The sequence below is a fragment of the Scophthalmus maximus genome, chromosome 6 (assembly GCF_022379125.1).
Source record: "Scophthalmus maximus strain ysfricsl-2021 chromosome 6, ASM2237912v1, whole genome shotgun sequence".
Classification (NCBI taxonomy): Eukaryota; Metazoa; Chordata; class Actinopteri; order Pleuronectiformes; family Scophthalmidae; genus Scophthalmus; species Scophthalmus maximus.
In genome coordinates, this window is record NC_061520.1 from 19,711,554 (window position 1) to 19,732,500 (window position 20,947).

At 47.0% G+C, this 20,947-nt stretch overlaps 1 protein-coding gene across 1 annotated transcript in view; it reads right to left on the reverse strand.

The window, feature by feature from the left end:
- Positions 1-16,051: 16,051 nt before the first annotated feature.
- Positions 16,052-20,947, reverse strand: part of tafa4b (TAFA chemokine like family member 4b) — a 21,616-nt gene continuing 16,720 nt past the window's right edge. Inside the window, exons 5-6 of the mRNA XM_035631118.2 lie at positions 19,196-19,320; positions 16,052-17,134 (exon numbers count right to left, since the gene is read on the reverse strand). Coding sequence (XP_035487011.1) covers positions 17,123-17,134; positions 19,196-19,320 — 137 coding nt within the window. The 3' untranslated portion in view covers positions 16,052-17,122. The remainder of the gene's footprint in view (positions 17,135-19,195; positions 19,321-20,947) is intronic.

The window sequence follows — 20,947 nt, forward strand, 5'->3', positions numbered from 1 at the left end:
CCCGCAATAGAAACTGGGTAAACTGCTCAAAAAAGGTTTAGGGTACAAACTAAAAGATTGTGTAGATTTCATAGAGGTCTTTTTTTCTGTGATCAAGTAAGGGATTTTTTCTGCAGCAATGGAAGTAAATGAAGCCTTGAAAGTCGATGCAAACAATTAGGCGCCGTCTGCACAAAGGCAGCATCGGAGCAGACTGTGTTTTTCCTCCCACTGATGTGTTATTTGAGGAATTCCAAACTGCAGGAAGTTGTGTTGTACATTTTCATCACAATTTTCAACACAAGCAACAGAGACGGTCAGATCGGCTGATCGGGGCGTCGTCCTCAAATCCTTCCAAAATCATTCACCATTCATCTACCCCAAAGCATAAGGAGAAAAGAAGTAGACGGTGGTTTCACATGATGGAAGAGCAGCCCAGTCTCTGGAGTGAAGCACATTTGTGGGAAACTTCTGCAACAGTGTGGGGACAGACTTTCTGAACAATATTGGTTTTTATAATACAGAGAGAACGTCACACGAGTGTGTTCTGCTGCTGAAAAAGTCAAAAAAGTATCAAATTTAGTTCAACAAGATGATTCCAAGAGTCCTCGTTTATAAAATCTCAAAGTATTTATTTGTTTTTTGCTTCAATTTCGGTCAATTACATGTAAATCTGGATAATTGGAAAGAATGTTGCTAAAATGTAACCAATAGACACCAAGCCATTGAACGTACAGTACACTGTGCCAGGGGGCTCCAGATTACTTTCACTGATGCCAAACCACCAGTCCCCTTCTCTGCTTAATCCCCCAGAGGGGTGGGCTTGACAGGGTCACGACCTGACCTGGGACTGGGAGTGTGCACGTGGGGGAACAAACCCACCGAGGGCCGCAGTGAAAACCAGTCACGGAATGAGAAACAGTCAACAGCCATTCAGAACTAAGTTCCATCAGACCCTGGTGACAACAACACTGACAATACAAATCAAATTCAGAGTCCAAAACAATGTCTCTTTACTTATAACAAACAAAGGTACATAAGGACCTCAAATATAATCAGCCTCTCCGTTCATACGGAGCATGAGGTCGCTGTGGGTGTGTGGGTGTGTGTATGCGTGAGGCGGTGTCCAGTCCAGTTCAGTACCTGAAAATATGAAAGCGTGTGTGAAGAGGATGAATGTGTAATTGTTTGTGTGTGTACGGGGCGGGGGATTAAAGATTGGAGACTCGACTTAGCTTTTGCTTTCTTTTCTTTCACCACAGTCAGGGGTCCCAGAGCTGTTCCAGCAGGTCCATAGAAGAGTTGAAGATACAAAGGTCAATCTTCACAACCCACCCTTAAGTTCATGTCCGGGTGTTAGATGTCCATCAAAGTTCCGGTTCACTATGATTCGTCAGTTTTCTTAGCTTTTAGTCTTTATTTGGTTTCAAAGCTTTAAACTGCTAATTTCTCCTTTGGGTACTCTCACTCCTCTTTCAGTCTGTCCTCCTCCATGGTTTCTTTGTTTAGACTTTCCCGCCTTTTTTTTTGCTCACAGGTGTGCCTGATTTATCATCTCCCTTCCCCCTCCTTCCCACCCTTCATTTCCTGTCCAGGTAGAAAGTACTTCCTGCATAACTTCCTCTCTGCTACAATTGTAAGATGCATTTGGCATTTCTCCCCCCTCTATTTCTCACTATCCTGTGGCCATAAAACAGATAGATTCAATCACGGAGCTCTTTTTTGGGAACACCATACATTAGTATTAATATGATGGGTCAAGGGCCCCAAAGTGTTTCACAAGAAAACATTTCCCACAGCCTAACACCTCTTTGACATGAAAGTCTGTCCCCGGCCATCTGCAGCCTCACCAGAAACTGAGAGTCATCGGAGAAGGCACACACCTTTCCAGTCCTCACCTGTAGAGTTTTGGTGAGCCTCACCCTAGCAATCTTATGTTCTTGGCTGACAGGAGTAGAATCCGACGTCTTGTGCTGCTGTTGCCGCCCCCACACATCAAGGTTCAACATGCTGTTCGTACTGAGAGGCTTTTCTGCTCCCCACAAAAGTGGTTATCTGAGTTACCGAAGCCTTTTCTGTCAGCTCCAAATAGTCTGGCTAGCGCTCCCTTGACTTCCCTCATCCACAAGGTGTTTCCATCCACTGAACTTGGATGGCTTTTTTTTGAGTAAACTGTAGAGACTGCTGTGCGTGAAAAACCTGTCACTGGATAGATGTAAAAAAGTTTTTTAGCGGTATTGTCCTGTGAGTATGAGGTTGGCCTTTCCCTCCAAAAACACACGCACACACACACACACACAAACACACCTCTAAGTGTCTCATTCAACTGACAGCATGCACTGCAGCTGAAATAGACTTCGCTTCCAACTTTCTCTCTGAGCGATCGCTGCTGAAATCACAGCACGGCCGTTGTCTTTAACTCGCGTGTGTTGTGATCGTTCTTCATAAAATCTGGATTTTAGCAGTGCAGAGCAGCAGCTTGAAAATGCCTCGGAGGTGACTGCTGGTTATCATGTAGTCCTATTGTCACTATGTCACAATTTCATACTTGTTCCATTGCATGACGACTGAAAAAGAAAAAAGATCTACTTTGTTTGTATGTATTAAACTGCTGTATATGTGAGCACAGAGTGTAGGAGAGACAGTAACAACCAAACCATTTCACTCACCAGATTAATTGTAATTATATAGTTGCTCAGCAACACCACCATACACAGCTTTCCAGTCGAATGCCCAATGCAACCACACAAGAGTTTCACACAGTGCTGCAATTCATGATTCCCTCGTCTACCCTCTTGGAGAGTGTCTACGCGCGTCAAAGTAATTCATAGCAATTAAGCTGCTGAGGAAAATGTTATCCTAAATACGACTATTGTCGCCGCACACTCGCCCCCAAACAGGCACGGAAGGTTTGGGATGTCTGCGTGAAAGCGAGCAGTTTCACTCACCTGTTATACAAGCCACCTGAAATAAAAATCTGTCTCAAGGAAAAAATTTACCTGGGGCCTTGCCAGACATCAGTGACAGACGCACATGTGCAGGCTGGCTCTGACAGGCTAGAAAGTGGTGGCAATTACAATGAAAAATTAAGGTTAAAGGAAGAAAAAAAAAACATAATTAGCTGCATTCCTGATGATATTGTGAGTCTGAACACGTGTTTTCCCCCCAAGAAAATGGATGAAGCCGGAGGTGGAGCAGGTCAAACTGTCAGAACCATACGTTGTGCAGGGCGTGAGTGGGTGTAAATAGCAGTCAGGCTCTCAGGCTGAGTTGTGTCGTGCCCTGCCAGTCGTAATAGAGATGTGAACGTCCCGCTGACAGCCAGTAGCTACCTAGTCAGGGGTTTGCTCATGAGGGGAATATTTACCGCAGTCTGAGGCAGATCTACAGCATCAGTCAAGCATAGTCATACAGCAGCGCTAACATTCACCCCGAGCAAGCGGCGAGACATGTCCTGTGAGTGAAAGTCAATATACCTGTCTGCTCAACGGACGGAGAGGCAGTCCAACGCCTCAAACTGCGCTCTGCAGCGGTGCACGGGATGCGCTGGCAGACACTAAAAAGGTCGACGTAGGTGATGACCCTGACTCATCTTATCACGGTGAAGAGCTCTGATGCTTCAAATGAGGAAGTGGGGATCAACTAATAATCGGTTCTACGCGTGGTTCAGCCCAGTTCACCTCCTTGGGCAGCAGAGGACCCTCGCGATCAGAGCGCTCATAATTCAAAAACAACACAGCAAGAAAGCACCAGTTTGAATCCCCTTTTGACAGTAAGCATCGTCGCCGCTGCTGTATTTCTACGCTCACAGGCTGTGAGTGCGAGTGTGAGCTCAATGTGTCCGCCCGCGCCTGTCTATTTTTCCTCCTCACCCAGATGTCGGACTCCGGGGCGGCTGCCTGGCAGCGGAGGCAGATGCTGCCGTTGACTCTTTGGTCACCGCCGCCAGCTGCAGACCTTCACCGACACACAGCACTCTCCCTGGCAGCGGTTGCAGGTGTTGCCCTGTACTGACGTGAACAAAACTTATCTCCGCCTGCCAGTTGGTGCGTCACCACACCGGCGATGTTGTTCAGCAGGATGTTGTGCTGTGACCTTGTAAGAGACTCACTGTGTATTACTGTTTGTCTCTCTTCTCGTCCACCACGCTGTCTATTGTATCGTTCTTTTGCTATTTTATTGGATTCCTCACCCATCACAGATTTTCTTTTCAGCGTGGAAGGGCAGCCCCATTTAATTGTCAGGCCCGAGGTGTCTACAGGTTATTTCAGACCTTTATTTCTTTTCCTGGTGAAGGGGTTGTGATGTCTTTCCCTGCCTGCGGAAACCTCTGAGACGGTAACTGTCATTGAAATAATTTTGACAACTGGAATGCCCTCGATTTAAATACCGAATCCAACAATGTGCACAACACAGACCAAACGAGAGGGAAATCATCTCCTTTATGATCCAGGGCTCCAGAGTCACCGAGACGATATATAAGTTGATTAGCTATTGGTGATATTCAGGCAACACACTGCAGCCTGAATGGAATAAAGGTAAAGGTTTAGTTGAGGTGATATAAATACTTTTATCCTAGTTTATGTTAAACCCTGATGCATTTTCCACTTGAATGTTCAAGAAGTAAGCCAGCATTCGCGGTCACAGGCGAATAGGACAAGTGTTTTCAAATAAAGCCCACAACTCTCTCAAGGGATCTTCGTTTTCTACGGCTTCCATCAAATACAGCCACATACCCCCCAACACGCCAGAGGTTTACCCAAGGACAATCGTTTACACGTTGACATCTGTCAAGGCAGCTGAGGGCAGGCCAGACAGTCTGATCTCCTGGGCCCTTCTTGCGTTTACACTACTGGGGACTGCTGTACGCCGTTTCACACAAGCATAGGTGTGCAGGGGTAATAATGAGGAGATGGTTTATGACTTTCCCCGTGGACATCTCATGCTATTACGTTTTCTAATGAGCAGTTAGAGTTCCCTTGATCATGGCCCAGGGTTTCCTGTGCACTACCTGCCAAAGCGTACAATAATCAATTAAGAAGGACCTCCGTCTCACGGGTTTGAATTACCGGTGAGATGGATACTTCGGAAACTAAACACCGGTAGGATTCCTGCGGGTATGGCAAAGGTAATTAATAGAATCTGTCTTGGAGTCATTTTTGCCATCACTCGTAGAGATATCGAGGTTTCCCGTTGTGGTGTAAAGCTTCATGTATCAAATGAAAATAACAATGAACTGTTGGGCTTTTCAGGATTTTTGGATACATACTTTGGTGTATGATATTTTAATACAAGACTATAACTTTTATGAACCATTCAGAGCCAAAGACCCATTCAGAACCAAAGACTTTGCAGAGTGTTAACTTTGTCAGTATTTCTTTTCTTAGTCCTGATTCAAATGTAACATATGAACAGTAGTAAACCTCATTGTGTCTTTTTAGTCAAAGTTCAAAACGTTTACGGCATTTTAGTCTCCCTCCACTCTTTTTGTCAAGTTTTAGTCAATGAAAGCTGTTGACACTTTAATCTTTTTTATCCTGTATATCAAACATTAGAGTCTACTCTAACCAAAGCCAAAAGTTTTGGTCATTTAATTCAAACTTTATCTCACACAAGCTTTTATGTTATCAAATTCTGCTGTTGTAAGAGTTGTTTTCATTGTGTGCTGTGTAGACCTGAAAGAAAAAAAAAAAAAAAAACTGCACCCAGCAGCAGCTGTACACACATCTGTCACACCTACAGATGGGATCCCTATTCCTTCTTTTTTTTTTTCTTCAGAAAAGCAACTCAACGACTAATATGACTTACCTGCAGTCAAGGGTGACCTTGTCTCCTGCCCTGGTCCTGTACGACTTTCACAAGGGAATCTGGCAACCGGCATGGAGGCACCTCCAGGGTGTTTTAATTATGACACGTCCCTCAAGTTGGCCGGGACCTCGCTGACAATTTGTCCAGGATGGGCATGCCACCCAGAAGATGAACGCCCAGTGACTAAAGGGAGCACTTTGCTGTCCCCGCCGCCTCGGCTCACCTTGTCTGTCGTTTCAAAGGTGGTCCTCTAAATCTGGGGTCGTGCAAAGCTCCAGTGAGCTGTGTTCAGATTTGTAGAATTGCAATCCTTGTTTTGCAGAGACCTGCCTTGCTGTAGATCCGTGCAATTGTCAGTAAAACGGCAAAAACAGAGCACTACAGCTGCACACACACACACACACACACACACACACACACACACCAGAGCATTGTTTGTTTTTCATTCAACAAACTGATTCCACATCTTACCAAATACTTTAGCCAAATATCAGCCTAATGTTAAGTGGGTTACATACACATATACAGCTGTTTATTTATTGGTACTGTTCGCTGACAGCCATGTGTTCCTTCACCAACACCCAGTCTCACGAGAAACACATTATGTTGATGGACATCTGTTAATGACAGTCACCACAACGGGGCCCGAGTGTCCCAGCTTTGTTGTCTCTCATTACAAAATTGCTGATTGTATCAAACCCAGTAATAAGCTATTAGCTGGTGATTGTGTTCTCAACGCCTCTTTCGTTACAATGAGTGTATTAATTATTGCAGATGCAATTATCAGCCCATTGTCCCCCTGTAATTTGCCTGTCGCTAATGAATTTTAAGAACCCCACTTAATTGATTCCTCCCTATTCTCGCTAACCTCTTTAACTGAAAACTTTGCCATTGCCGCGGCCGTAAACAGTCCCCGCAGCCCATCTGCTGTGCGACTCCACGGCGGCAACGGCCCCTTATTTTCTCGAGAGCTCAGCTCTCATATGCCGTGACCCAGAAATCTTGCCAGGCAGCTCAGCGGCCTGATAGGCAGCTTTGTCAAAGCCGGGCATGCAGCTCACAATCATCACCACAGAGGTTAATGAAGGATGTTCACACTCACTGAAAACAACACGTCGGCGGGAAGAGTGCGGCGCATCAGTCCCTTTGATATTATGGAGGGTTCCCTCACGTTGATGTCAGTGGTTGTCACTAATCTGCCGTCTTTGTGTGCTTTTCCTCTGAGACTCCCGTTTAGATCCTGTGACTCCACAAATGGAGGTGAGCGGCGATCCAGACTTTATAGTCCTGCGATGTGTTTCACTTCCTTAACTGGCTGTGTGCACGTTGCTATGAGGACGCTGGCTTCAGGGGCTCCTCTCTGGATGAGCATCGTTCATGTTAATGAGTCTGGCTATGGCCAGTTGGGGAAATGAGACAGATGCTTAATTTTCTCCCCCTCTCCTGTCCTCGGTGGATTGGCTGACTTTGGGATATTACATCCAAATTAGTAGTGTGGAGTTACAGTTTTTTCTCTCATTAGGAGTGTGTCAAGTGTGAATCAAAGCCTCTACAAAATGCCCTTTCAGTTTTATCCAGAAAGATCTGTCCACGCACGCACACACACACACACACACACACACACACACACACACACACATGGACTCCTCGATCCAGCAGTCATTTGACAGGAGGTTGTGTGATTTAATCTGGAGCCACTTCATGCACATTTCCACTAACCTCTGCGTATCCCGGGTCAACAGCACTAGCTGCCATATAGGGCCATGGCTCAGATATTCCTGTCATGTAACACCTGAAGACAGTCAAAGGTCGGCTAGTGGAGGAGCAGAAGGGCCCCAGATGGAGCTGCACCAACTGGCCCTGCTCTGCCCCAGTGCTGTCACAGCACCACGGACCACCATCCCACCATCTGATACCCTGGGGAACCGGACCAACCTATATGCAGGACACACACACACACACACACACACACACAAGGACACACAGGGCCACGCATGCAGGCCACATGCAAGTAAATGCACACATTGCCTGCACACACACAGATGCTGAGTGGAAGAGTGAGGGAGATGGTGGATTTCATTCATGTCTATGGTGACCCGCAGCTTGATCACGAGCAAGGACGGAGAGCAAGTGGTTCCCACACACACACACACACACACACACACACACACACACGCACACACACACACTATTTCATATTGTCAAGCCCCTGGCTTCCTGCCAGTGTTAAATGCATTGTCCATTATTACAACAGGACATTTTTATTACAATCTAAACCAACAACTCAAAAACCTAAACTAGCAGAGAATGAACAGACCGAAACACCTGATAAACCGAATGAAAAGTTCGCACAGGAAGTGTCCATCTTTACTTCAATCCCATGCGATGTCATCATGACTTACTTGACTCGTCTGCCCTCAAGTGAAGTCCCGATACTGCAAGTTCAAGTTGTTTAGTCTCATGTGTACGAGTTCCGGGATTTAAATACATCACTGCTATCTGACTGACTGACTGACTGACATGACGCCATTGTGCCACACTCTGTTTCTGAAGTGTAGCCTGGACTCCTCATGTCAACTGCATTTATCGTTAGCGAGGGGGCTTAAGCTGTAAACAGGCCACATCGTTGCCAAGTCTCATTACATTTGGGTCCAAGGTCTCACTGCAGACAGAGACAGGCACGGACACTCACACAAGGGCACACTGACAAACACACACACACACACACACACACACACACACACACACTTGTCCAGTGCAAGAAACAGGGAGAGAAGAGGCAAGACTATACTAGAACAATGGTTAAAACTCTGTTGGAGGATTGGAAATGTAGGCCGCAAACTTAAATATACACGGAGTGCTGATCCTAATCTTATAGTAAGCAAGCAAACATATCTTTTTCTACCGGGATTTGGAGTAAACTGTTGCAATTGGAAGCCAACACATCAAGCCAGAGATTGAAGAGCAGCAGTCGGACGTCAGTCCGAGTCAGTGCGAACGCTCTAGACAGGAAGTGTGATCTGCAGATACGGCAGGTGACACCAACGCAACCGGCGGCGAGTTTGATAGGACCGAGCAGTCTTACACCTCGGACTTCATCAGTGGAAGGACTGAAAGGGGGACAGAAAGGGGGAGAGTGAAGTCGACACATAAAGAGAGAGACATGGAAAGCGAGAGGTGGGAGTGGTAAAAGTCCGTAAGGAGAGTAGTAACAAGGAAGAAGAATAGACCCCATAACAAAGTCTGACACTGTAACACCCTAATCAATGAGGAAAAGTGAGAGGAAGGGTGACTGGGAGAGATGTTGATGTGCTATATAAAAACATCCATCACAGCAGAAAAACATGATCCATATGCCCTTTTGAGGAGCAAGCGAGAGAAAACACTGAGACCAACTGTGGTGCTTGATAGTGCCACCAAAAGTACCTCCCCCCCCCCGCCTCCACCTCCATCTGCCTCATTTTTTCCCCCCAGCCGCCCTCCTCCTCCTCCTCGTCCTCCTCCTCCTCTCCTCCCCGTTTCTTACAGCCTCGCTGAGACAATATGTCATGCAATGGATATAATTGCAATAATGCAATTTGGTTTGGGGGCGGATTGAGAGGATAATTGGACTCAACCCCAACAAAGTGACAGGCTAATGATTTAGCATGGCCACTGGCTATTGTGAGAAGCGAGCACTCCGAACGCGACTGAGCTAATTTCCTCTGATGATGGTCTTAGCGCGTTGTCTTTGTGTCGGCGCAGGGGAGCGCATGGCCACGAGGCGGACAGCCGGATGATGTAACCCACCCACCCAATGCCAAATAAACACATGTCTCTTGTCTGGGAGAAGCCACCCACTGTTCGCAGTTACTCCATTTGGAGTAAAGAGAATCCCAGAGCAAGACACAGTCCAAAAAAAGGCCTCATCTCTGTTCGGTTTCAGTGTTTCAGTCGCCCGACACACACGGGCTCTGTGGGGAAGTAAAGAAAGGGGCCAAGAGGAGGGAAAGCATCAGCGTTGCCATCATGGCTAATCGCAAAGTCTTACGGTGAGGCAAACCCAAGACTTTATATCACTGAAGCAATCGCAGTCCGTTGACTAATGAGGCGGGGGGGGGAAGTGACCGTGTGGGACTTTGAAGTGCAAATTGTTCTGATGTTGAACTGCACAAATATTCAAACGCAATGTTTGTGATGTGCGCTGGCGGAAAAGCAGGCAGCATACACTCCAAGCACCTGATGGTACAGCAGTACCGCTTTGTTCAAAGACAAGTATTTGCATTTAAATCGAGCGAGTGCCCATCACTTGCGCACACAACGGTAACAAGGCAGCAGCTCTTTTTGCCAGGGACCGGTGTCGAGAAATGCCACATCTTGATGCCTGTTTGTGTTTGATTCGGGAAGTGCGGCTCGGGCCAAAACAACCACAGATAAGCCGGTTTCCCCGGTCTGCGGACATGAAGTGAATGTAAAGTGCCGGGGGGGGGGGGGAAATGTGGGAAAGAGGCTCTGAAACAGTGCGTTCATCGCGTCTCCGTTGGTGCGGTGCCCGCCTGCGCGTTTGAATAAGAGCACGGCCTCGAAAAAACCGAGCTGGTGAATTTATTTATATCAGCTCGTTTCTTTTTTCTTTCAATGAGCCCTGTAGCTGGGCGAGCCAAAGGGTTACCACCAGGGCGTGTGTGTGTGTGCGAGCGAGAGAGAGCAGATTATTAATGACTTTCATCCAGGTAAAGTGGGGAAATATCACACACTCATACTGGTTGCTTTCTGACATCTTGTGCCAGGGGCAGACGGGGGGAAATGTTTCGCTATGACAGCTTTCCTCTCCCCATCCATTTACAGAGCCACTGCTCTCTTCACTTTCTATCTTTACCCCACATCCCTTTTCTGCTTCTCTGTCTTCTTTCTCTCTTATCTTCCTTGTGAAACTCGTCCTGCGCCTTTCTTTCTTTCTGTCTTTCTTTCTCGTGCACTCTCTCCATCTGCTCTTTTGTTTTTTCGCTGGCTGTGTTGCTGTCATGTGCCGCCATAACAGCTTACCCAACGGTTCAACAGAAACCTTTTCAAAACGGAGAGGCTGGGAAGGAATGGAGGCAGGCTAGAGTCTTTGCATGATTTCCAACGTTTAAAGAAAATCACCAGGGCTGTGCGATGCGAGGGCCGATAGGAAAGGAAAGAGAGGAGCATTTGTAAAGGTTGGCAACAGGGAAGACGCTCCTCTCTTCCCCATGCTTCCTCTCCCTCTCTCAGCCAGAATCAATGCTCCAAAATCCCCCAAAGCCAGATCCTCTTACACTCCATCAATTATTCACCCGGCCTCTTTTGTACAACCACTCCTGTTTACAAGGACTAGCTGGACAATTGTAAATGTTTGTGTGCCCGCTGAGCCCCCATCACCTTCCAACCACACACGTTGATTACACAGTGATTTAGCTCCATTCTGCCACCCGGCCCCCCCCCCAAATCCCCCCCAAATCCCCACCACCACGCTCACATGTGCGCTGACGGGGCATCTGTCAGGCTGGCACAGAGGCAGCCACAGCGGCGTAACAGCCCTGAGCTCTCCGAGGGCGAACATGGCCGAGCAGGATGAGAGGCGCCCGTCGCCGCCCGTGGAGCTTGTCGTCTGGGCTGAGGTCTGGCTGAGGGCATGGCATCTGCATCCGGCTGCCGGTCCCAGCGGGTGTGCCGTGAATATAGGCGTGTGGCTAGTGGACAGGAGATACGAACGAGGGTTTCTGCTGTACAGTCTGAACCGTTTTGTAATTTCTAACGACGACAAGGATTTATCTGCTTGCAAATTGAAAAAAAAAAACGACGGCTCCCGCGAAAGTATTCCAGTGTGGAAGTGAACATATTGAATCATATATAGCACTGACTTGACACAGTGTTGAGTACGTTTTATACCACTGCCCGACTTTTGTAATTTACATGATTTCAAATGTGTGTATGATTCTGAATTTGGGCCTCTCCGGTCTGGAACAGGACCCAGAAGTTCTGGCCTTGGGTCAAAGTGTATTCTTCATATCTGTAGTGTTTCCCGCTCATTTGAATTGTGCATCATTTTTTTTTGGGTGCAAGTTGTAAGTCGTGGTTAACTGGTTTAGTTTAGTCGATGGACAGAGATCCGAAGGGGCATGCTTTCAGCTTTGCAAGGTGAATGAACAAGAAACTTCCTTAAACAAACAGCGGAGGTTATCCAGCAGATGGGGAAGGAGTTTGACTGTCAACGCTGCTGCGAGTACCACAACGCTGTACAAGTTGTGAGGTCGCTGTCCTTGGTGATTCGAAAAAGTTGCACGGCGGTGAGCCACAGAAGCAGCGGAACTAATGGTCTCGGTGTGTTTGATCCTCCCTTGTTCTGTCTCATCACTCTCGCCATAGCTCACCTGCCAGGGAAATTTATGAGGATGCTGTTTCTCCACCCAACGCAGCAGACAGAAGACATTTCTCAGCCAAACAAACCATTCATTTGGTAAATAAGGAAGGAGAGGCACATTTGGATAATTAATTATGAATAATGCATGCATACTTAGCTGTTGTTGTCACTGGCGTAAACACTGAAACACTCACTAGTAGGCTATCTCTCTGCTTTGCATAAAGGGGGGCTGTTTGTTCTGACGGTTAAATTCACATTTTTAATCATCTTGATGTGGATTCTCTCTCTTTTTGGGGGGGGGGTTCTCACACGTCAGGAAGCCCGCTACAATGGTTGAAAGTAACACAAGCGTGACAGTGAAGTAAATGCAATTTCTTCAAATCAGAAACAGACTTTAAATAGCGCAGTTATCGCGCCGTATTCCCCAAATGAGCGCCAGGGGTCACGCTGTGGGCTCTGCAGCTCTGTGGGCTCTGTGGCTCGGCAGCTTTCCCCCTGCGAGCACTGCAACTCATCGTGTTGTCGTGTGCACGTGTGTGCGTAATCTTCTGGCAAATGTGCAACACAATGCAACGGAGATAATCATATATGCTGCTGGTGTCTGATAGTTGTGCACATTATAAGCGTTACACTGTGAATTCAGCGGTTTGATTATTATTATTTTTTTTAAAGTCATGGCATAAAGGCAGACAATGGCATTACAATGTGAATTGCTTACATTGGCTGTTACACGCGCCATCTTTGTGCAAGCAGGACAACTCTGCGCACACACACACACACACACACACACATAGAGAGTATTGTAAAGGTGCTCAATTGTGGCACAATGGTGGCGCTGGTTAATATTCATGTAGGTAGCGCCTGCTGTATCCTCCCCGAAACACACACCACAGGGCTCTGCTTTATCAGTGCTGCTCACATTGGCACCAACAGGCGCATCGCCAAGACTGCCAGGCTACGGCCATGCTAATGCAGCCCGCTCGTCTAACAAAGGCTCAGGTCAACGGAGCCTCCAGTGGCTAATTGCTTCAGAGAGATAAGTGAGTTTGACGACGCAGCGAGGAGCGACGCTGAGCGGAAGGGGAAGCAGTGAGGTAGATGTTAATGAATCCCCCCCCCCCGTTCACTCCACCATCAATATCGGCGCGTCGCAGGCCTGCTGCAAAATGAATATTAAAAGGCCCTTTTGATTGTTTCCCTTTTTTTGTGTGTGTTTTGCTTGGTTTCATTGAATTTTAATGGGCTGCGCTGTGGTGTTCTTCTCCACGCTGGGTAAGAGAGTGGAGCTAATGCAATGAATCCCCCCACCATCACCTGCGGGCTAATCAGCTGGGGTAGCCAATGAAACCACGTGACCGCGTTGCACAATTGCGCAACGTTGCCGCACCAGCATACTGAACGAAGGGCTCCGACTGTGTTGTGTTCTCCAGGGAGCCACACGGTGATTAGAGGGGCCTGAAAACAATTACGAGCACACGTGTGAGTATATGTTAGTGATTATGTGTCACAGTTATCGGGCGAAAAAAAAGGACGTCTGAATTCCTGGAGGGAAATCTTTTGGCTTTAGCTGATTTGTTCCCACTGACGTGACAGTGACGAGAGCGGCGGACGCCACCCGGCACTGATAGCGCTGATGGGATCGCCTTCATCAGCTAATCTTCCCCTGACTTATATTAAATCAATGTCAATTTCAGACAGTTGTAGCCCGTTCCCTCCACAGAGTCTTTTCCCAGAGCTGACTCGAGTAGTCACACATCGCTCTGCCTCTGACAAACTCACTTCATCTGAAGATTACCATTCTTACTGATCATGAATCCTGAACCCATATTTCGTGAATATGGCTGGGGGCTAATACAAATTGGACTCGACAAAAGATGATGCATAAGCCAAGACAACAGTGTTTCATCCCCTTATTTCTCCCTCTCTAGGTACTGACTGTGTGAATTGCTGACAAGTGTGATGATGGACTATTGGAGGCGTTTGGTTTGACGATGCAAGTGGCCTCTCGGGATCCGCCCAGGCTTAGTGCATAAACAAAGACATACTTAAAATACTCTTCACACACTCCGCCTCTCTCAGACACTACAGCTGTACCTATTTATCTCTAGTATTTTCTTTTAAGGAGCTCATCATTTCCTGTTTTCCATTGTCACTCAAACTGCCCATCCTCTCATTAGCATGTTATTCTGCCGCTATTTCCTCCGTGCCGTTTGTTTGCTTCTGCGGGGTCCTGCCCTCGGGGTCCCACCAGTTGCTAACCTGTGGAGATGAAAGCAACCAGTCTCCATGGGACATATGGGAGGTTAGACCCCCGCTGACACACTACAGACACATCCCCTTGCAGTTAAAAACAAGATTTTTTTTGTTGTTTTTTTTACACAGCTTTAATCAGCTGGTACTAAGGTTGTTAAGAGCAGTTTTTTTTATACAAAGAAAAGACAATGTGTAGACCCGTGGATAGGCTTTGATGTCTGTTAAATTTGCATGCTAGGTGTCTGTGTCTCATTAAAGGTGAATATGCTAATACCAAATGCCTCCAAAATACCTTGAGGGTCGGTCATCGTCCTTCTCATATAAATTGGCAAAGGCAGAGGAGTGCGCGTCTCTGCAGGGCTGTTCGGCCTGCACAGCAGTTGTGAAGGTATGTCTGGTTGCACTTTGCAGATTTTCTTGTTAAATAGTGGTGGCGTGAGATCAGCTGTGAATCAGTACCCTGGCGCCGAAACGGAAGATGGAGCTGCAGCGTCAAACCCCGGCCACCAGGGAGCAGCGCAGCGCATATTGTCCTCAAATATCGATTCGGCTTCAGAGAACCATGTGAGGTAGAGGGAGCAAGGCGGCGGCCTCATCTCGGGGTTGCGGGGCTTGTCTTATATTGGCTTTAATTAAGGCTTGTTCCTGTTTGACATTTAAGACGCATGTTCATGTGCAAATGTCTGCAGTTTGTCATCGTGCCGCCGCTCCAAGTGGACCATTGTGGCTGAGACACCGCTCAAGGAAAGGGGACATGGTGGTGTGTGACTGGCCTGACTGCAGTGCTGCACCGCAGGCCTAAAAATATTCCATGTCAGTGGTCCCGAGAGGAGCCCGGCGTTATCCAGGCCTTTCAGTAATGAGAGCGCCGAGCTGCCTGCGACTGGTAGCCCTGCTGTCCCCCTGCTCCCTCTGGCTCAGAGCTCAGCGCTGGAGCTGGAGAGGCAGCGGCCCACAGATTTATCATAGCTCACAAAGCAGCGTGTCTGAAAGCCGAGACTCTCATTCGCAGAGGAGCGGCCCCCAGCGGGCTAACCCCCGGGCACACTGACCCAACGCATTCGCATATAAGAGAGGCAGACAGATAGAGTTTGGGAAAGACTTGCAGTCTATGCGAGACAAAACTGGATTTGGAGAGCACAAGAGCAAACAGGCTGCACACTAGTACAAACAATCGAGAAATAAAGAGATTCTATGTGGGACCGTGTCTGAAAACTATTTCAAATGTTCCACAATGGGGCTGGGAGGAGAGATGGAGGGAGAGGAGAGAGACAGAGAGAATAAACAAAAAAAGGGGGGGGGGGGGGGCGGTGTGAGATGGAGGATGGACAGACATAATTGAAAGATGGAAGATGGTTATTTGGGGCTCTACGCTATTGTACTCAGTGCAGTAATGATCGAGCCCTATAGGGAAAAAATATGTCTGCAAAGAGTTGAACCGCCATTATCTGCAGCAATTATTTCAGTCTCAGTGAAGCATTGGGAATCGATGGGAAATGTGCGCACGAAAAACACACCACTCCTAATAAAGGTAGCCGAAAAGACCCTGATTCATACAAATGCTTTGAATTTACAGTGTATTAAGAAAGAGGAAGGAGAAGACATTTCCGGCAAAGTGAAATAACATCATAAAGACAACTCATCCTCCTTGTTTGAGAATTTTATGGGCCTCCTTTCAACAGTTAACATAAGAGATGTCACAGACCGAATATAATAGTTGAAAGATATATAAGTTTGAAGGCCGAGCTCAAAAAAATGTTCCCGGGCAAAAAATTGAGAATGAGACAGATGAATCACACTTTTCTAGTTCATATTGCACCAAGCCGCATGGCGAGCGAGGCTCAAGAGTCGGAGCCATTTTTAACCAATAACTACTCAGGAATAATGGGGCGTGATATTTATATGTTTATATATATATATATATATATATTTATCTACTTCAAGTGTCAGACATTTTACAAAATGCTCACCTTCAACTTCATGTGACATCCACAGCAAAAGAGATGGGCGATATCTAGAAAAGCAAAAACATTCCCAAACGGTTTTCAACTAGTGCAAATATCTTACATGAATTTTTAATATGTTGTTATGATCCTACGCCGCAGTTTTCCTAATTGGAACTGCAGAACGCTGCAAAACGGTCCCTTTGTGGCGGCGACTTGACCCACAAGAGCAATTCGATGCTAATTTGCTAATTTGCTAGTTATGAGCTGTTAACGCTTTTGTTTGCCCCAAATCATCTCTGCGGTCTCCAGTATAAGCTCCGCATACATGACAACGGGTCTGGCCTGCATCCAGCAGCACTCTGAACGCAGCTTTTTTCAGTTCCCATCTCACACTCATCCACAAATGCTTTGTTGAAATATATACTTTAAAATGCTTATTCTGTGTCTAAAATCGACCATCTTCCAATCAGTCCACTCGTCGTCCATTTTTTGGAAAATAAGGAGTCCGTTTGTGTCCAGACGTGCCCTGCGTGTCCATGATTGTGGTCCGTCGGCCTTAACCGGCACATTGTATATGCGGCATGTGCGAGTCCGTGTAGCCAAGTGCACACGGTTGGTGATGAGTACGTTTTATCCCATTGTTTTGTGACGGATAGCCTGACAGCGGCGCTCTCCTCGGTATTTTTCCCCATCGTACAGTAAATATGGTCGAGTCATCCATCGCTTCCACACGGAGGGTTACAGGTTTCCTCATGGCTCGGTGGCTCTCTCGTTATCGTGTGACCTGAGAAAGGAAACAATAAGAGAGAGAGAGATACACGTAATTACACGGAGGGACTCTGTGCCCCCCCCCCCCCCCTCCCTTCACACTCGCAAACCAAATGTTTTTCATTTGAAAGAGCCAATCAGAGGTCAAAAGAAGAACATTCCAGATCAAAACAGTTTCTTCGCTATTTCTGGTTCGATGTCCTTTTCATTGAACTGAAAACGTTTAGTTCTTGCGAGCACTCCGTGAACAGCAGTGTCTAAACTGCAAAAAACTGGATTCCACATGTCTCGGAGCTAAAAGGGTTTGTTTAACACTTGAACACCTGTAATTGGAGATGTAAATAGCTTGTATTCCATCATCGAACCCCATCCCGTGTGCATTTATAACGAACAGACATGCTCATGTATGAAATAGGACATGTGGAAATATGTATCTCCAGGTGCAGTGTCTTTGCTCCTCCTTGTTAAACAGTGTGCCATGTGCCTCAGTCAAGGCAATCTATGCATCTCTCCGTAGCACACCTTCGCTGCGTGGGAGTGAAATAGAGCTGGACAGATACAAATCATTGTGGTGAAAGAGACACTGAGGTGGTGAAAGGAGGCCACGGGTGAAAAGAGAGACGCGGGGTAAAGACAGACGCAGGGGAGGCGCGGGAGCCGAGCTGTGCGAGCATGTTGCCAGGGAAATCGAGGTCGCATTGCAACTGTCTTCAGTGACATCTGCCACCAAGTAACCACTTGCCGGTCCAAAAGCACCTTGCGAATGCACAATTAATGTCAACCATTGGTTCCTCCCCCCCCCCCCCCCCCCCCCCCCCCCCCTCTCTCTCTCTCATCCGATCGGCTATTCACACGTGGGTGGGAGAACAAAGCAAGGAGAAAGGGAGAAGAGAGGAAGGGAGAAAAAGAAGAGAAATGGCAACACGCAACAGAACGAGGATAATTGCACCTGTCAGTCCCGGAGTTGGTGTTAGGCCCGGGGTCATTAATTCCACTGCCTGTGACTGAGCCCAGCAGTGCCTCTGTTCCTCAGTCTATCTCACTCACCAATTTAATTATGACTCTTAATTGTAAAGCCTCTGTGGAAGGCCCCAGCCATAATGCATTCTAATGAACGCGACAGATGTTGTGCTGTTATGCCATCTCTCGAGCAATTACTCTTGTGGCGCCGGCGCCGCTTTCCTCGCAACTGTTTTCTCTTTTTATACTTCACCTGTAAATAAACTGCACCTGCTCCGTCCCACAACGCACACCCTGGCACATACACACACACACACACACACACACAGACACACACACACACAGGCACGCACCCCGGTTGTCAGTCCCGCAAATTAACTTTCACACTCCAGCAGTTTACAAAGGGCCATGAAGGACCCTCATTTAAATCAATTCATCTCATCCGAATGGCGTCAGTTTACACGGTGTCACGCGGTGGTCGTGCGGGGTACGGAGTGTACGGAGGTGTTTGTGTTTTCACACCCTTTTTGTTCCCACTCTCTGATCTGAATAGACACAGATGCGACAGATTAACAAGCAGGGCTCACTCGCGGGCTCGCTTGTTTATTACCTCTGTATATTCTTTGTTATATTTGTTGGTGTATGAAATGAGTGCTTGAATTACAAGCAATTGGTAAGCACGTGTGTGTGTGTGTGTGTGTGCGTTCTTTATTTTCTCATACAGCGCAGTCACATACGGTATTAAAAATAGCGATAAGAGTCAACTAGTTGGAAAAGCTTATTTCCTAGGCGCTAATTGAAGATCAAGGTCAATTCCACCTACGCCAAGTGTTAGTCAAGCCAGAAGAGGCTGAGTAATACGCGTATTTATTATTTTTATACATCAAGTCTTTCTAGAGGTTTTTTTTTTAATGTGAACACTGAAGAGGTTACACGCTTTGTTGATACATACAAATGAGAAGAGATCAAAGCCACTGCAATAATTGGGCTTGGCTAGAAAAATGAATGTAGGCGACATGTAGGCAAAGCACAGAAAATCGCACTGGCACGAATGCAAGGAAAAACAGCAGCAGAGAGACAAGGATGCACAACAGACACAAAAAGGCATCTCTCTCACCTTGGTGGTTTTGACTTTGTTGCCGGTGCTGCAGGACCAGCCGGTCAGGTCCGGCAGCACCTTGCACTCCTCCCCATCCATGCACGGATGCATTTGGCACCACCACTTCTGGGCCACAATGGATGCTGGAGCAAACAAATGCAGATTTGGGGAAAAAAACAAAGACAGCGGGTTACTGGAGTGAAAACATGACGGAGAGTGGTGAATTCATGACAGAAGCCGAGAACGGGGGGGTGTAACACTTTCGGCTGGGAGCAACGACAAACACGGTGACTCAGTAACTGTTCCGATTCACTGCTCGCACAGTGAAACATAAACAATAATTTCACAATGCCCAAAGTACTTGTGATACTTTGCATGACAATGATAATGCAGCGAGCGCTGTCCATGGTGCTGATCCTCCAGCCGGGACTGCAGCAGGACCAGCACCATGGACAGCGCTCGCGACAAAACACCGGTGCTGTTCAGTCCTCCAGTATCACCGAGCAGTGGCGTGATTGTTTGTTTTTTTCATCTGTAATATGATTACTGTGTTTTTCACACGAGCTAAAATGCAGAGGCGGTTACCTGAGTCTCGTTTTTTTTTTTTCTTTTACCCTTTCATTTCAGTCAGATTAATGTTATCCCTGGTGTGATCTTAAACCCTGTATGAAGATGAGAACGCTAAGGTTAAGATTTTTGCAGGAATAAAAGCTCTCTTTGAGACTCATGTCCCATTCATGATGTTGTTAAATTGTGTGTGTGTGTGTGTGTGTGTGTGTGTGTGTGTGTGTGTGTGTGTGTGCGTCTTGAGGAGTTTTCCATAATTGCACCTACAATAAGAAAGAATGAAGTGATGATTCCCTGTATATTTTGGTGCGAGAAAATGGATCAGATCAAGCCCCAGAACTTGGCCTGATAGTTAATCTGGTGTTGAAACCAGAGCAGCTGACACTCAAATCTTCCAGATCATCTGACCCACTGTGTCGACAGAAGACAGCCGGATAGCTGAGAATAACTCTGCTCCCAACTCAGCATCCATCCATCCATCCATCCTCCTGTCTCCTGTCTCCGGCGTGAAAGACAGAGAGGGATAGGACACCCCGCCCTCTCCCCCCAGCTTCATTTGGCTGCAGGATTGATGGTGTTTACAAAGAAATTTTGATCTCTGGTGACTGTGGCTTCCAACGAAGGAAGTAGATGAAGTGTTATCGGCAGGGAACATGGGCGTTCGACTGCATTATGCAAAAGAACATTGGACAAATCCTCTCAAGTACGATGTAAGAAGAAAACACCCTGACTGAGGGAGAGAGAGAGAGGGAGGTCGACACGGCTGAATAATAGGTGTTCACCAAGAAAAACATCCATGCAGCGAGGAAATGAGCAGCGAGGGCAACTGAGAAAAAGCAGAGAGAGAAAGGTTGGGAAGGAAGGAGGCCGTTTGAGGATGGCCGAGTCGAACGGGGAGAGAGAGGCAGGTTAAACAAAGAGAACGGAGAGAAGAAGAGTAGCGAACTGAAGCGGAGTGAGGAAATTAGGCGGCGCAAACGCAACGACTGGACCAGCAAGACACAAAGACAGGAGCAGAAGGAAGCCAACCCCCAAATTGGTCACCGCAGAAGAAAGAAAAAGAAAAAAGAACAACTCTCACAGCTATCACAAGGCGTAATGTCGAACACACTGTTATGATGCATGAGCTCGGCGGCAGTTAGCGGTTCTAAAAACCAATGGCTGTGTAATGCTCGTTAATGTGGCCATTATGGTGTCGACGGC